Source organism: Galleria mellonella, unplaced genomic scaffold, assembly GCF_026898425.1.
Source record: "Galleria mellonella isolate WM207_F2 unplaced genomic scaffold, CSIRO_AGI_GalMel_v1 utg63, whole genome shotgun sequence".
NCBI classification, from domain to species: Eukaryota; Metazoa; Arthropoda; class Insecta; order Lepidoptera; family Pyralidae; genus Galleria; species Galleria mellonella.
In genome coordinates, this window is record NW_026442130.1 from 4709765 (window position 1) to 4728797 (window position 19033).

Here is a 19033-nt window from a genome sequence, read left to right on the forward strand (position 1 = left end):
ATAACTTTATTTATACATATAATATCCGAACATAATAGAATGGTACAGCACACACAATTAGGAAACGGAAATTGTCACAGTCTTCTTTATTGTCAATGGTTGTCTCATGTATAAGTGCCTTAAATATATATAAATATATTTTATTTATCACCTTCAGTTTAATTTTAATTGTATTTTCTCAAAATGCACTACTGCTCTGTTTTATTATGATCCTTAATATATTAAAGCTACTTTAATATTATTTACAATTAAGTTTTAGCAAACTAAACAATGTTAACTTCTTATCAAAACTGTTATGCCTATAGCAAAACTAATGTACATGTTTTAAAAAAATATAATGCAGTCTATGGTCAATGTGGCGCTTAAAGTTATGAATGAGCGTCAAGACATGGCGTTTTATGAGAGATTTTCGTAAATAGTTAATTTTATTAAAATTAAATGATTGTGTAATTTGTATAACTTCTGCTAATATGAGTAGATATTACGATTACGGTAACGCGATATCATGGTGAGTGAAATTAATATTGGCACACTGACATCCATATTGTCTTTATTTTGTGTACGTTTTCCCACAATTAATTTAATTTAAATAAGCATTCGTTTTTATTTATTGCTTATATAAAAATATTAAATTTATTTAATGTAGTATGAATCGTATACTTTTTTAATCGTAATATTTTACCCGATTTACTGTATAAATTGCATTACATTCGTGAGCGGTTGAACGTGGTTTTGAAAATACACGTCCATTAATATTTTACTTTCATTTACAATTCTATATTTAATACTTTATGAAAATACTTCAGAAAACAATAATATTAGAATACAATTAAAAAATTGTAAATTTACTACCATATTATATTGATTTTTTATAATGGGAACCATTACGCCAAAAAGGCTGTATGTACTTATTTCACATATAGAAAATTCAGAACTGTATTTTATTTATAAAAACTTTAATTTTTGTTCAATAAACAAACCACAGGTAAATTTTTAATAATGGGCTGAATAATTCTGAGGAATCCAATTGTCCTGCTTATGGTTATGCCCTCTGGTGGCGCCTGTATAGATATCAAGATTAAGGTCTATGTTCAAATATAGTTCTACTATTTTAGTAAACAAAATTTTTTATTCATAACACTAGCTTTAGGAATTGTAAAGATTACTTATAGAAAACAATGGCTAAATTGCAGAATAGATTTAAGTTTCTACTGACCTAGACCAAAACAACTTGTAGGATGGCATATAGAAAATGTCCTATATATTATCCTACTAATATGTAACAAAAGTATTTTGCATGCCTACAGTTTTCCTTATGGGAAATAGGAAAAACTGCAGATTATAAGAAACTGATCTAATAAGAAGTGTTCTATTGTAAAAACAATCTTTTGTTAATAAACTATTAATCTATTTACTTTTTTTTATTTTTTATTTATCATATAATTTGATTTACTTTATTCCTTGTTGCTATTGCAGGCAATTATTGAGCTCTATTTTATTAGTGTATCTATATATAAATATATATTAATTTATTTTAATTTCACAGCTTATATAGGTATATACTTGGTAGTTAAAATTTTCTAACCCTATCCAAAAGATAATTAACTCTTGTCCCAAATCACAAAATATTAATATATTTTTTTACCATATTCACCACAAAAATTAAATCAATTTTGCGAGTAAGTTCTTATAACTTATTATAATTTCCATTGAATTTTTGTGGTGGTCCTAATATCTAAAATATTTTGTTGTAAAAACAAGTTTCTCTCAACAGGCCTTGTTAGAGCAATTTGTTACTGCAATTGTCAGTTTTCTGGAAAATTTCATAGACAGGACATCTTATTTCTCTTACAAAATTAGCAATAGCTCCTGTCTCCCAAACTGGTTATGTCAGTTGTTGAAAGCTGTTAATGTACTTTCTCTCCCTAGCTAAGCTCCTTCACAGCTGCAGTGGAATAATTTAACTTAAGCAAAGGGACCACCAACATTATTCTGAGTAATTATCATCGGTTCAGGTTATTTGTGGTTTGTTTACATATTCAAATAATATGGCTGTAAGACATGTTTTAACCATTGATGACTAAAATGGGTAATTATTCACTTGCAGATGTTTTGAAATTGAGCCCCTTTCACTTCCAACTTTCCAAGTATGTGCTGTAAGAGAAATAAGGAGTGCTGCTATTCAACATTGAAGAAATTTTCCAGAAAACTCATGTTTACAGTTCTGTTGTTTTAAGATAGCTTCTGTCCGTTTTCGGACACATGAATTTCAGTTGACATGAGACGGTCGCCCGTCAACAATGGTTAAAACACGGTCTTCAGCGAGGGTAGGAAACGCGACCCAAAGCGTGCCCGCCGAAAATGGGACCTCCTCTGAACTTAGATCCCGGCTCAAAACATCTGAGAACGGACACCGCTCGCAAAAAAGTACCAATTCTAGGCAAGTGTCTGTACATCTCGCTCGCGTTTGCCTCGTTTCTAGCTGCTAGCATGGTTTCTGTCAACCAAATGTTAACTTAAGCTGCATTATGTTGGCACAATTGTGGAAGAACGTCAAACAATAAAGTTTATGCATGAGAGCCTATGGTTTTCTGGTGGTGGAACTTAGCTTGTAAGATATAGGTTTTTGTGTTTAAATATGTTACCATCTGGAATTCTGAAGCACTTCAATATTATATAAAGTCACTGGCTATGATTAGTAAATGGATGCGGACATTTGGTAAGATTCTATGTTGCATGATCATGTTTATTTGATATAAATGAGTTGATTCAAGTATTAAGAGTTGAGGGTTATCTCAACAGGAACAACCAGCCGCTGTCGTCGAGTGGCGGGGCGCATGGTACGGGCTCCCAAGGCAAGGATCCGCTGGCGCCTGCGCTGCCCAGTTCCCGTACGCTGTATCAGCACCCCGCCGTCACTGGGTACAACCCACAGGACTCCCGCGCACAAGCTATGCCTGTTACTGTAAGTTGCTATTTATTAAATACCCCAATTCTATTCATTATAGAGTTTTAACCTATTCCGCAGGATATAGAATGGAAAAAATAGATGGGGACATTTTATGAAAAGTCACTTGTAGACTAGTATTCTTATTCATACAAGCTTATACATCATAAAATATATCACCTATGATACCTCATCTCTTACAACTCCTAAGAACTGTCTTTACTGTCATTGTTACCCTACAGAAACAAACGATAGCTGACAAAGTTGAAGATAAAAGAAGTCATCATATTATCCTCTAAAACTTATAACCTAATATATGTATATATAATTTTTTTTTATGGGTGATAACGGAATGGTAACCCCACCCGCGCTATCGGTATACACCGGCGGGGCACCAGTGAAGGATGATAGGTGACGATAAAAGCAGGTCAGTTAGCCCATCGTGACGAATTCAACAAGAATTGTTCACGATGGTACCAGGGGGAACCGCGTGGAGGTCGACCTAGTAGGGGTATATTGCTAGCAATGGGGCTGTCAAACTCCATTGCTAACAATCCCTTTCCCCCTATATATCATTATTAAAACTACACTAATGTAATACCTCCCTGTGGTCCCTCCTGTTAACCATCCTGTTAAATTCCACGTGTATTCATAATGATGGACTAATTGACCCCCATTTTCATTATCACCTATTATCTCTCATTGGTGCCCCGCCAGCGTATATTATTAGTAATGTAATAAAAATCAATCATTACATTATCATTCAGTAAAAAAAAAAAAATCTAAATCTTTAATACCATTAGAAAAAACAATAGAATGTGTTGGGCCAAATGAAGCAGAAGTACTATGGCAGGCGCGGCAGAACCCCCTGTACGCGGGCAGCATGTACCACGGGTACGGGCACGGCGCGAGCGGCGCCACGCTGGCTCCGATGCCCTCGCCCTCGCCCACCGCGCCGTTGACGCCCTTCCCTGTACATCCAGATGTTAAATTTAAAAAGTAAGTATCGCACATGCATTTTACTGTAATACGTCGACTTACGCTACCACGCATTTACGCGACTATCAAATTTCGTCGATTTGTTTGAATGCGACACTTTTTTTTTATGCAACTTAGAATGGCAAATAAACTGACGGCCCACCTAATGAAAAGTGGTAACTGTCGCCTATAAACATTAGCAGTACCATTGACATATTGAGTATACTCTGTTATACTGTTTTGCCCATTATACCTACCATGTGTTACCATTCCTGAGGATTTGGGTGTTATTTTTCTGTACCCTGTAAATTCACTGCGATATTCCACCCTTCAAACCGAAACAGCCATGTACAACTTTTATACAAAGTCTTCAAACAACTCTAAACACTCTCCCTCACACTATTGTTAAGTAAATGTGCATATTTAAATGTGTTCCAAAAAATTTATGCATAGCTAGAAGTTCACAGAAATGCATAAGTATTTTTTCCCGACTTACATGAATTTGACTTCTGCGGTTATCGTTCAGTCCTACCTATCGCGTAAATACAATATATTACTGTATTATCCCTTCTTTGCATACTGGTGGAAATTTCCATCATGACATTGAATGCAATTGAATTAACCTTATATAAAAGACCAAGTTCACTTTAAGTTGATTGTGTCTGGATAATTTTTTAACATCCATTGCAGAAAAAAAACATAGCTGTCAAATTTATTGTTTTAACCATTTTTCCTTTAATTTTTAACATGATTTATATGACTTTGATGTTAGCAATAAAAAAAATCATGCAAAGAAGGGTTAATTAGTTATGGAGCGAAATCGAAAACATTACTATCAGTAAAATTGAATATTTCTTCCAAAAAAACATTGCAGTTCTTGCAAAAATTCAAACTAATGTATGATTTACACATCCATAGACAATAATAACTAAATGTATCATAAGAGAATACTATACTATAGAATTAGTATACTAGTACCGCAGTATTGTTTCTGCCACCAAGTAGCGTTGCTAAAATGGTTGTTTCGATTTAAAGTGATAATATGAATAATTAACAACTTCTATCCATCTAAAGATATACATATCTGTCTATGACAATGAAGGTACTTAGTAAAAATTGTCAATTTAGTACTGCGCGTACTGGGTGAATTTGTTCTTACATATTTTCTGTTTTTTTTTTTAGTATATAAGTTCATGTTTATTGCATATTAATTGCCAGTTATTAATAATTTGAAAGTTAAGTCCAAGCAATTAATTGTAGGCCCCGGCATAGAATAGGTCACCCCTTCCTTATCTGTGGGTGTGGTAAGAGCGACTAAGGGAGCTTTATAGTGGAGGGGAAAGACAGCAGCGTCTCTTTTAAAATATCAAAAGCGAAACTGCTGTTGCCAATTTACCTGGGAAGCGTGGAAACTACTGGCAAAACCCCCTTATGGGGGGAAGGGATTGTTAATAATGTGGAGATTAGTCCCTGTTGCTATCAATATATCTTAACGGGCCAACCTCTACGCGGTTCCCCCTGGAAACTATCGTGACTAATTTACCGTTTAGTCACGATGGGCTAATCTGACCTGTCTTTTCATCCTCACCAATCATCACTGGTGCCCCGCCAGTGTATACCGATAGCGCAGGCAGGGTTACTATTTCATTATCATCCATTAAAAAAAACCCCTTATGGGAGAGGCTATGTTCAGCAGTGGGCAGTTAACAGCTAATACAACAATCAGTTGAAACATACCAACCTCATATTAATTCATTCGGTCACCTTATTGCAATTTTTATAAAAATATAATGTGACCATCAGGCTTCCATTCTACGATGTGTTGGCGGAACTGATGAAACCCTCCACCATGATGCCCATGCAAGCGGGCCGCATGCAGGAGGGCACGTACATATTCCATTTGACGCCACAGCAAGCCACAGAGATCGCATCGGGAAAAGATATAGTTGGAACTAGCAATAAATTAGATTATGTAATACAGGTAAAAACCAGTGTGTTTTATCATAAATCATATGTTTATTAAGATGGTTTAAACAATCGATTACAAAAAATATCATATTATGGATGTCTTAGGATCATAAAAATAAAAAAAAAAATTTGAGAGAATTCCTAATTTATAGGATTTTAATCAATATTATAAATATGAAAATTTGTAAAGACATTTATGTTTATAACTTAGTAAGATTTTATAGATTTAACTGAAATATGATACATAGCTTCCCCTAAATTTTTTTAAAATCCCTTTCAAAAATCCAGCCTCTAACTAGATTGCCCAACATGGTGATTTATGGAAATAAACTCTTCAACGAAAAAGACCAATAATATATGGCTCCCATTGCGAAAATCGGATAATCGCAAATGTTGGGGGCTTGTATCCAGCAGTGGATAAGATACAAGCTGAATTGGTGATCATACGTGGATACATATTTTTGCCCTAGTTTAGGCAAGCAAAATCATAGGAACTAGTATTATAAATGATAATGGTATGTAAAGATGTATGTTACTCAATCACATTGCTAACAGATGAATAAATTTGAATAAAATTTGGTGCACATATGGACCATTATGGAATACTTTTTATTAACACTGGCTAAACCGCAGTCTACAAAGCTTATACGAGATATTGTAAAACATACAATATTTTATAAGAAACTCCATTTGGACAGTTTCATAATTTTGCTTAAAAGTAATTATAGAAATAATGCTTATTCCAGCAAACAAACAGCATTTCCTATGGATTAAAATTCTTTTACAGGCACAACTGAGATTTTGCCTTTTAGAAACATCGTGTGAGCAAGAAGACCACTTCCCACCTAGTGTTAATGTTAAAGTAAATAACAAAATGTGTCCACTACCAGTGAGTATTTTAAAATTAATTTTATATTATTATTGTAATAATGTTTTACATATAATAGAGTTTGAATCTACCCAGAGACCCCCCTCCCTAGACAAATGTATAAATCAAGAAGAAAGAACAAAACAATGCATTTTCTTATTTCATTATACCTCATGGTCGTGCTAGCGATAACGATTCTATCGATAGATTCGTTTATACTATGTCTAAGGGAGCTGTTATCTGTTATACAATTAGTCATCGGTACAAATGAATACCTCAAATTTGATGGGAGTTTCATTGTCTGACCACTTTTATCATTGCAGTTATATCTAATTAAAAAGTATTACAAAACATTTAATTTCAATTTGGTTAATATGAAATAATAAACTAATCTCTAAAACAATACAGGCATTCTTCACAATTTTCACTGAGTAAACTGATGCCTTATAAAAAAATGTATAACAGTCTCATTGTCGTAACGAGGTACAAGTACAAAGCAAGTAACTCAATACAAAACAAGTAAGGAGAAAGCCACAATTTGAACACTATTTATTGGAAGATCACAAAACATACATATGATGGACAGAAGAGAGTACAATCCATTTTCATTACACTGGATGACAGATAGAAAAATTTGTGACAAGTAGCGGGTTGCCATTATAAATTATTGCGATAAGTAATACCATTACATTCCAAGTGTTTTTTTTTACCAGATTGCACCGCAATGTAGGGTTATATATATATATATATATATATAACCCTACATATATATATAATAAATATTAAATTCGCCTTTGCTATCTATTGGCGAGGTACTTACACCGAGGTCGGAATAGTGGGATATTATACGTGAGGATGAAATCAGTTCAATTGCACAATTGAAACGAACATTCACTAGGGACTAATCACGACGATATCCGCGTAGAGGTCGACCAAAATTGCTATTAGCAATGGGGACCCCGCATTACTAATAAATCCTTATCTTCTAACCCCTCTCATTGCAGTGTTTATTCACAGAATCCAATTCCAACAAACAAACCGACGCCGGAGCCGAAGCGGCCTCCGCGGCCTGTCAATATATCGTCGCTGGTGAAGCTGTCCCCGACGGTGGCGAATACGATCCACGTGACATGGGCGGCGGATTTCACGCGCGCGTACGTTCTCAGCGTGTTCATGGTGCGGAAGTTGACGTCCGCCGAATTGCTCGTCAGGCTCAAGAACAAGGGCACCAAGAATCCGGACTACACGCGGTCGCTCAGTAGGTGTTTGAAGCTGTTTTTGCTACTAGACTTTGCCTGCAATATCACACCCATTGATTTTGAGAAAATTAAATAGATCACTTTATATGGTGTATTAATATAAAACATAGACCAAATTTTATGTTAGACCTTTAGAGACACAACTGTAAAATGTATTTTTGATTCAGTACTGTTTGCGTGATGCTGGTACAGACAGATGAAAATTCTAATAACTATTTATTACTTTCACTTTTACTGCACTTATTAAAACTCTCATACTATTTTTTTAAAGACGTATTGTCTATATGTAGATATCATTTAGTTATAATTTTATAAGTAAAACCAGTACTGATGCAATGAATATGAGTTTTCGTATTGAAATATATAACTTGACAATATAAATAACTTAAATATATATATAATAACAGTATTTATTGAAGATCCATTTTCAACCTGTTAAAAAATCTTATAGTACTCATACTTGATTGCCAGTCAAAGAAAAGCTATCAGAGGACTACGACAGCGAGATTGCAACGACGTCGTTGCGCGTGTCGCTGATGTGTCCGCTGGGCAAGATGCGCATGTCGTGCCCGTGCCGGCCGGCTAACTGTCCTCACCTACAGTGCTTCGACGCCTCGCTCTTCCTGCAGATGAACGAGCGGAAACCCACGTGGCTGTGTCCCGTCTGCGACCGCCCGGCGCCTTATGACTCCCTGGTCGTTGACGGGTATATAGCCTCTTGCTATTTGATCTTTTTATTACTTGCCTATAGTTGATATAGACGCAAACTGGCAACTTTATATCCATGAATTTATACATTTTTTTTTTATACAACTTAGAATGGCAAACAAGCTGACGGCCCACCAGATGTAAAATGGTAACCGTCGCCTATAGACATAAGCAGTACCATGGACATAACAGAGTATACTGTTTCGTCCATGATACCCCCATGCGTTGCCATTCCTGAGAACTCAGGTGTTATTCCTCTGTACCCAGTAAATTCACGCCATATCCCACCCTTCAAACTGAAACACAGTCATGCAAACACAACTGCTTCACGGTTGAAACACGAATGGGACAGAGGTATCTATCTATCTACTAAAAACCTATTAGGTCATGAATACTACGAGGTGTGACAATTAAGTAATGAGACTGATTATATTGCCGCGATTGTGGTAACCCTGCGACCTTGAAATTCCCTTTCCCTTCTCCCGCATCCTTCCTCTCTCCATTGATATATTTGCCATCGCTCTAGCTTGTTTAGTTCGCCTGCTGTGTCGTGTTGAGTAAACGTGTGTGCTCGCATGAGCAAGTCGAAGGTGAAAACGATGATTATTGCCTTTTTGATAGCCGTGGAATCGTCCACAAAGAATTCGTTCCACCGGGGAAAACTGTGAATCAAGTCTACTATTGCCAAGTACTCGAAAGATTGCGAAAACGAGTCAACAGGGTGCGCCCAGACATCGCTCGTAACTGGATCCTTCATCACGACAACGCGCCGTGCCACACCGCCCTCAGCGTGTCCCAGTATTTGGCCTCTAAAGGGATCGCCGTGTTGCAACAGCCGCCTTATTCGCCCGACATGTCACCCTGTGACTTTTTTTGTTTCCTAAAACAAAATCGGTGGTCAAAGGAACCCATTTTGAGTCGATTACGGACATCCAGGCGGCCGTGACGAGGGTACTCGCGGACATCCCAGTCGAAGCGTTCCAGAAATGTTACGAAGCATGGAAAACGCGCTGGAATCGCTGTATAGCTGCCCAAGGGGACTACTTTGAAGGGGATGGCAGAGTTGTAGAATAATTTTCAAATATACGGTTTTTATGGAATCAGTCTCATTACTTAATTGTCAGCATTTTCCCAATATAGTTGGTCACCGTGGGAATAGTAGATGAAAACCTTCCAACCTTAAGTAAATAAACGACGACGTGGAAGATAGTGATATTATGTATTTAAATGAAGTTATAAATAAAAGTCAACGCAGTAAAGTAAAAGCAGAAGAATATATAATTAAAAACGAAGATATAAATAGAAACTTAAATAAAAGAGATATTTTTTTCAATATATGCACATACAATGTGCGATCACTTGTCACTGATGAAAGACAATTGGAATTTGATCAAATTCTCGATAAATTTAAATGAGATATAATTGGCTTAGCAGAAGTTAAGAATGAGGGAAGACACATAATTGATAAAGAAAAATATATATTTACTTATAGTGGACAAAAAAGTGGTAAGAATGGCGTAAGTTTTATTATAAAAAAAGATCTAAAAATTATATTCTGGACACTATATATATTTCCAACAGAATTATGTGATTAGACATCAATCTTAATAAAGAAATTAATATAACATAATGTTATGTCCCTATTGAGAGATCAAAAGATGAAGATATCGAACATATTTACCAAGAGTTTTCTTTTACAACACAGGGGGCAAACGAGTATGCGGCTCACCTGATGGTAAGTGACTACCGCCGCCCATGGTCACCCACAATACTAACGGCATTGCAGGTGTGCTGTCGGCCTTTTAAAAGGGAATATGCTCTTTTCTTGAAATACGTTCGGAATTCGGTTTGATTCGGAAATACTACTGCTGGAAGTTGAATAAATAAACTAAAATTGGGATTAGAAAAGAGGATGAAAAAAACGTTACGGGTATTTGTAACTATAAAAAAAGAAACGAAAGGGCACAATTACTAGTCGATTTTTATTTTGAACAGCATATCTATTATGAATATACATTTTAGAAAAAACGAGAAGAGACAGTGGACTTGGATCTCGCCTGATTGTAAGACAAAAAATGAAATAGATTTAATATTGACTAAAAATAGAAAACTGCCACAATCGACCATATCTTTACATTGACTCAACTAATAGAAAAATATACAGAATACAGAAAAGAGCTGTACGTCGGTTTTGTTGATTATTCAAAAGCATTCGACCCGATTTTACATAAATCACTGTGGAAAGCATTACTAATACAAGGTGTAGAAGAAAGCTATATTGAAATATTGAAGACAATATTTAAAAATTGTAAGGCTATAGTAAAATTGGAACGTGAAGGAAAACCATTTGACATAAAAAAAGGAGTACGACAGCGAGATTTCACCCAAACTCTTCATTGCATTACTAGAATATATATTTAAGCAATTACATTGGGAGAACCTGGGATGAATCAATGGTGAATATTTAAATTATTTGCGTTTTGCTGATGATATTGTGCTGATTTCTGAAAATAATAACGATGTCGAATACATGCTCAACACCTTAAATAAAGAAAGCCAAAGATGTGGTTTGAAATGAACTCCTCGAAGACCTTTGCTATTACCAATAGTAAAAAATTACCTCTTATTGTTGAGATACGAAGTATTGATTATGTGGAAGAATATATATATCTAGGGATGAACATATCCTTTATAGCTCCGACCAACACAGAAGTACAATGCAGAATTAAAAAGCTTGGTGTATATATTGGTCTTTAAGGGAAATCTTTCAATCAACGTTACCTGTTACACTGAAAAAGAAGGCAATGCACACAGTAATTCTTCCAATATTTATGTATGGATTTCAGAGTTGAGCACTGACCAAAGATTCCCTAAACAAAATTCAAGTGTGCTAAAGAGCAGAAAGAAGCATGATAGGACTGAATCAAGATTCAGTCCTAAAAAGATAGAAAAAGAAATAAAGATATAAGGAAAATTACACATGTTATCGATGCTGCTGAGCTGGCCTGTAGACTAAAATAGAGGTGGGCAGGACACTTAGCAAGGACAACAGATGGTCGTGATGGCCTGGGTTACATTTATCTCGGTTAGTAAATTTTATACCGGTCATTAGGAATTAGATGAAGTCGCGAGTAAAAGCTAGTATTTATATTTCTGATTACAACAAGTAATTTTATAGTATAGTAAACCTTGTTCTATTATTTTTAAAACTTATGTTAATTTTTTAACTATGCCTATAAACATGCACAATGGGAATTTTATGAGCTTACTGCATTGACCATGTGATTATATATATATTTTTTATTGCACTAAAACATACAGTAACAACATTATGTGAAATGATTATGTGAGTTTAATAAATAATTATCCATTCTCTTGGGGTGGCAGATATTTCCAAGAGGTGCTAACGTCATCGCGGCTAGCCAGCGACTGCAACGAGGTGCAGCTTCACGCAGACGGCAACTGGTCCGCGCATGCGCCGCCTGCGCGGGCGCCGCAGCAACAAGTGCCTACAACCGAACCCGTCACCCTCATCTCGGACGATCTTGGTACACGACACACTCCTATAATCTATTCATTTATATTTACTGCATTTAATTAACAATCGGCATTTTACAATCCTTTGTTTTATTTTAAAAAAAAATATGATAAACATCGACATTCACTACTGGGTATACATCTCCCCACAAAGAACGATATTAGCTTTTTACCGTGCTAGACAGTCTGCAGTATAGTTTTATTACGTGACATCCTTGTCTAGCACTGTTGTATTGTATTGAAGATCTCTAGAAAAAGGAATGAAAACCTAATATTTAATTGGACGACCTCTATAGCACAGTGGTAGGCGCGTCACCTTAATGAGGTCCTGGGTTCGAATTCTGGTCAGTCTGAATGTTTTGGAATGCTCCCAGATATTCATTGCCTGTTTTTTCATAACACAAGTACCCTAGCATGAGGGCCAGTTCTTTGGTGTGTTTGTTGGCATTTTTTTAAAATATTGCATTACAATCTCAAGTGAGACAATTTTCGAGGTCTAAATTTAAACTTAATCATTTGTAGAAGTGATACCAATAGAAGGTTCCGGCGGTGGTGGCAAACGCGCAGCAGTAGGCGAAAGCCGGGCGCCTAAGCCAGCTGAGGCCGTCGTAGACCTCACATCTGACTCGGAGGATGAGCTGCCTCTCAAAAGAAAGATACCACTGCCAAAAGGCACCCCACCAGCGCCTGAGGTCACCGTCAAGTCCGACGACTACTCTTCCAGTGGTAAGTGTTAAATCATTTGTCCTTTAGCCTTTCTATAGTTTACGTGCCCTCAATGCTTAACTTTGTTTTGCAGGGTTTTTAATATTTCTTACTTATTCTGTGTTCTGTTTCAATATTGTGTCAATGTAGTAGACAGTTGAATGAACAAACAGAAGCAAATATTTTGTATTATTTTCTGTCAGTTCAATTTGGTGGAATATCTGGTCCTATAAACATGTGGCAAGCGAATTCATCAACGGAACCTACATCCGTTCTTGAGATGGAATGAGATAGAAACGTCACATGTCTTATTCATTCATCGATGCATTCACTTGCAACTTGTCTAGAGCTAAGAACAAGGAATTACATAGAAGGATTGATAAAATAAAAACTATAAATCATATGGTTGTCTCTTCTTATGCTAATATAATTAGAAAAAAAGAGGATGAAAGAGTTATTAGTTGCTATTTTTGTCAATTCATAGCTGGCTAGTGTATAGAAAATGTTTGATATGTCAATTATTTGTCAGTGACAAATTTTACATTACTACATTATATATTCTACACAGTTTATGTAGAATGCAAGCAGGTTGTATCTGAATTTGGTAGGGTTATACGGCCGTATAACATTTTCTATACACTAACCTGCTATGAATATGACAAAAACAGCAACTGATAGTGTATCTTTCGTCCTCTTTTTACTAATTATATTTGCATAAGAAGAAAGGAGGCAATCATATGATTTACAGTTTTTATTTTATCATACCTTCTATGTAATTCCTTGTTATTAGGTCTATAGCAGCCTTTCCCAAAGTGGGCGATAATGTCGCCTTGTGGGCGCTAAAGGGGGGCAGTGAGAGACCCAGAAAAAAAAGTGGGAGCGTTGTGTAGAGGCTTGGGGGGTGATTTGTTGATCTTGAAGTAATAGTGGTTTTTAAGTAGGTAAAAAAATTAGGGCTAAAAAAATAATGTATTCTCAAAGTGGGCAGTAGATATAATAAGATTATGAGCCCTGGTCTAGAGGTCTGTTTTGTTGAAATAAAATGTTAAATGATAATTTTGTAACGCGTGACGCAGTGGAGGCAGTGACGTCGAGCGGCTACCGGTCGCCAGGGGCGGGCGGCGGCGCGGGCGGCGTGATCTCGCTGGACAGCCCGTCGCCGCCCGCCGCCGCGTCGCCGCCGCCCGCCGCCCGCGCCGCGCCGCTCGCCGCCGCCGGCGCGCCGCACGCCGACCGCGCCGGCTCCACCTCCCCCACCACGCCTGCTGACCACGAACACTGTTAGTGCTTCATTTTTAAATAACGTCATCATCATCGTTTCAGCCATTATCCATCCACTGCTAGATATAAGCCTCCCCCATAGACTGCCATAAAGAACCGTCCACCATCAACATCACAGTTTTTTGTGTAATATTACATAATGCTGTTCAAGTTTATAGACGATTTTCTTTTGACGTTGCATCTGGTAGCTTATTAGGTATTTATTATAGAAAATGAATAGGAACAAACCAGCCGCTCTCAATCTCAATTCCTCCACCTCGCTACTAAGATTGATGAATGTAGAAGTACCTAAAGAGGTCTGTTAAAATTAATTTCTGTCTATCCTTGACAGAAATTAATTTTATCGTCAATAATAAGTCATCGTTTCTCAACCGAAGTTCGCGACCCTGGGGGGGGGGTCATGTTATTAAAGGGGGTTGCGTAGTCGAAATATTCGTTTGACTTAGCGATGCGTGACTTTACTAATCCAGCTACTAATTATTTGACTGAGCAATTCATTCGAATGATTCTCAAATTATTCTATTACTAATTTCAATCGATTTCTAACTTCATTTTTTTGGTCATTACTTATTACTTTTTGTTAAGGTGATAAGGTGTTGTAACACTTGTAAATTAGGAAGACTTAACGTAATTATTGCCTAACCCAGGCACAAGCAATAACAGTGATCGTGAAGAGAATGAGACTGCACCAGCCCACTGGGCGCCGTATGCAGAATCGGATAGGGAAAATCTCGATGCATACAGAAGGTAAAGTAATTGATTTAATAATATAAATTGTGTTATATATATATATTTGCTATAAAAAAACTACTTTTTTTTTGTACAACTTAGAATGGCAAACAAGCTGACGGCCCACCTGATGGAAAGTGGTAACCGTCGCCTATAGACATGAGCAGTACCATGGACATAACAGAGTATACTGTTTCACCCATGATACCCCCCATGCGTTGCCACTCCTGAGGACTTAGGTGTTATTCCTCTGTACCCAGTAAATTCACCCACCCTTCAAACCGCGAAACACAGTCATGCAAACACAACTGTTTCACGGTAGAAACACGAATGAGACAGAGGTACCCAAGCAATCGACTTTTGTACAAAGTCTCCCTCTGGTAAATTACTTTTATTATATCAAAACCAGTTATTATTATTTTAAACTATTGAACCGATTTTGATATAATTCCTATGGGACATGTCTGTCAATATATCCTTTCAGATAAATAATATTATATATATATATATATATATATATATATATATATATATATATATATATATATATATATATATTCCAAATCTGTTTACAATTGACGAATTTATGTATGAAGTAACAAATATTAAAAAAAAACGAGCTACAGAATTGAAAATCTCCTTTTTTTGTAGTTGGTTGAAAATTGTCCTGTTGTTTATTTTAAATAGACTATAATAAAACTGTGTCCATGTGTTTTCAATATATGTACATAAATAGGATCTCAATTAGGTTATATTTGTTACGTCACAATTCCGTCATTTATAGACCGATTTGGAAAATTATTTTTTGTTAATGGCAAATGGCAAACAAGCTGACGGCCCACCTGATGGAAAGTGGTAACCGTCGCCTATAGACATGAGCAGTACCATGGACATAACAGAGTATACCCATGATACCGCCCATGTGTTCCCATTCCTGAGGATTTAGGTGTTATTCCTCTGTACCCTGTAATTCCATTGTCATATCACACCCTTTCAACAGTTTATTTCAGTCAATCAAAATATACCTGGTCATAAAAACAGGTAACGACTATCTATTTCATAATTGGTGCAGGTACTGACTGAGGGAGAAGAGTGGCCGTCCCTCGTATGCCAGCGGCCATTCTTCTGAAGAAGAACAGGAGCTGTCTTACTCAGAAGTTCCTCTGTTGCCGCAGTAAGCGTACTAAGGGCTACTTTTCGTTACGATGTGAACTGATATGTAACTTTGTGTACAGTAATAGATTTATTGTGAACTCGAAAGAGTGTTGGTGATATCACCGGTGGTAATTAGAATGATAAGTGTCAACAATATCCTTGCAAACATTCTTTTTCATCAACCGAGGGTTATTTTTTATTACTCTTTATGTATTATCGTGTTGCAATAAAAAATACAATTGTTGACAAATTTATTCTTTCCATAATTACTGAAATAAGTGTAAAAGTTTTATTATTATCACCATCTTTTCTAATATAATGTCTGGCCTGAGTCTGATGTGCTTGTGTACCACGATTGATGCTAATATATAATACTTTATTATTTTTTAAATTGCAGAGATCATTTTCAGTGTCATGATCCGCGAACTGAATCGAAAATACTTTTTTTTTTAGTGGTAATTAGCAAAATAGTGAGTTTTACACTAAGTGGCCACTCTATAAACATTTGTAACAATGTTGGCAACCGTGTGTTGCCTACTCTTGACTCATGGGGGTCACGTCACAGTCAGTAACAACATATTCCATAATTTCACTGCCTTATCTCGTTTAAACTGACATGCAACATGAAAGCAAACTACAATTTAAGAAGACAAGCATATACAACATTAGTAATAGAAAATTAATAATAGATTTTCATACAACATATAATTTTTTTTATTCAAATCTTTTTATGCAACAACTGTGTACATTAAAAATTAATATACATAATAGGGTATTTGCGTACAATAAAAATATATATCAAACTAGCTTTTTTTTTTTTTAAAAAATAATATTATTTAACACATTTTTTTTTAATATGATTAATCTATTTTTTTTTTAATTGCGTAGCGACGTTGGTTTTTTTTTGAGTCTTTTGTCGCACATATCATGGGAGGTGTTCAGAGAAATTATTCGGATTAATACCAGCTGCTGAATTTCATCACTGTATAACCCGCCGTAAGCTAAAGTGTCATCCTCACCATTTGGATGAATGGCGGTTCTCCACAGAGCGTTTCTGTACGTGTTCTGAGCGTGCTCTTCCACGCAAAACCAAAGTATAGAACCAATTCCTAGTAGCATTATTTCTGAATAGATAAGACATTGAAATCTTCAAGAAAAGAGCATGCTTCTTGAAAGGTTGGTAATACACCAGTTATTACTCTGATGTTACAAATGCTTCTGTGTCACATGTAATCACACTTACTAGGTGACTTAGGTAGGTTACTTAGGTGAGCCGTATCCTTTGCATCCATGTTATAAAAAAAGTATGGCATTTATAAAAAAAAAAAAATATTAAATTTTCATGTTTAATCGCGTGATTAAATACGTACGGAATTGGTTGGAACTGAAGTGACGTCACCAGCTTGTCAATTGAAGGCGCGCAGTGTTTTAAGTATTCTGTATGCACACATTATTTCCGGTGTTATAATAAATGATAATAATAATCTTTAAATGATTATATGTGTTAGTACATTTTGGCACTACACACAATTTATAAACCATTTTGTAAAAGTAAGGTTATAAAAATTAACACACCATCAAGACGTCATGACATGGCGTCTTTGCGTTTTGGCGGCATTTTTGTTCATTTAAACTTTGATGGTGATTATCATAGAAAATAGAGAAATTGACAAGGAATTAATCAAACTGCAAATGTATTATGCTATAATGAACCAAAATATTTTTCTAAAACCTGTCAAATACCTTGTTGTTGAACAAATAAATAGTTGAAATGCAGTTCAAATATTTCTACCGAATCTGTAACTAAGAGATACTGTCCAAAGCAAATAAATAAGTTTATATAATTCTCTTCACTCTAACGTCTGGTTGGTGTATCAACATTATTAAATGTTGTACAGTGGGTCTTTGGCGTCATCTATAACCTAAACAATGGACAAATTAGAAATTTTCGTTACTGTATTGAAAAAATAAACATTGTGATGAAAATGTTTTATCATTATCATGTTTAGTGGTCTATTCTGACTTAACAATAGATATATATATATAAATGAAATAAAAAATCCGGCCCAACATCTAACTTCAATATAAATGTACACAACAATATTTTCTAAATAAATATCTCGTGAATGTACAGGAACTTTAAAATTCCAAGTATGATAAGCTCGCCTGTTTTGTTGCTTAATTTAAACAATTAATATAAGAAACGACAAAGAAACATTACCTTTTAGCCTTAATACTTATTTTTTCTCAGGAATTTAATTTATTTATATTTAAGGTGTAGCATAAATTTTGTATTAATTGTACCTATTGTTATGAAGTGGAATTGTCATCACATTCAGTGAGATACAATCTATCATACTTCCACCAAGATGTATGTTGAAGTTAAGACTATTTAGATTAAATTAACAATAAATGTAAATATGCTCTTTAATTGTTTCTATTTATGTCTACCCTTACTCTAGCGACATCTAGTGCTACATGAAAGAAACATGAAGTATGGGTACTAAACAACTGATAGAAATATATATTTTTTTAAATACATACATATAAAACACCCAAACCAATACAAACAGACATGAATAGAAATGTTTGTATTATACGGGGAATCGAACTCGCGACCATCGAAACGTGAGGCTGTTTTCAATCACTCGACCACCAAGGTCGAAATTCAGTGATATAATGATATAAATGAACCTACGGAAGTCAATTTTCTTTTTGCTATATTAATAGCATTGAATAATCTGCAATTAAATAAGAATAGCCAAAAAAATTAAAAAAATATATTAAAATTTTTTGATGCAAGTTGTCCAACAGTCAGCTCCATGGATACTGAGAGTTTTGAATTTGTATATCTTTTACGAGTAATTTGCATAGGAGAAATTTAAAGATTATAAAAAT

The 19033-nt window shown here is 35.4% G+C and overlaps 1 protein-coding gene across 3 annotated transcripts; it reads left to right on the forward strand.

Moving 5' to 3' along the window:
* Window positions 1–332: 332 nt before the first annotated feature.
* LOC113521645 (E3 SUMO-protein ligase PIAS2) lies at window positions 333–18566 on the forward strand. 3 transcript variants are annotated; one of them, XM_026907243.3, is made up of 13 exons: window positions 334–508; window positions 2274–2440; window positions 2803–2965; window positions 3810–3946; window positions 5729–5906; window positions 6681–6782; window positions 7779–8019; window positions 8492–8726; window positions 12116–12276; window positions 12788–12991; window positions 14047–14250; window positions 14899–14998; window positions 16053–18566. In XM_026907243.3, exons 2-13 carry the CDS (start codon window positions 2301–2303, stop codon window positions 16057–16059), a joined length of 1872 nt encoding a protein of 623 aa, XP_026763044.1. In that variant the 5' UTR covers window positions 334–508; window positions 2274–2300; the 3' UTR covers window positions 16060–18566. The 3 variants fall into 3 exon arrangements, with proteins under 3 accessions (XP_026763045.1, XP_026763044.1, XP_026763043.1); XM_026907242.3 differs by having other exon boundaries at window positions 335–508; window positions 3801–3946; XM_026907244.3 differs by lacking the exon at window positions 2274–2440 and having other exon boundaries at window positions 333–508; window positions 3801–3946.
* Window positions 18567–19033: the final 467 nt, after the last annotated feature.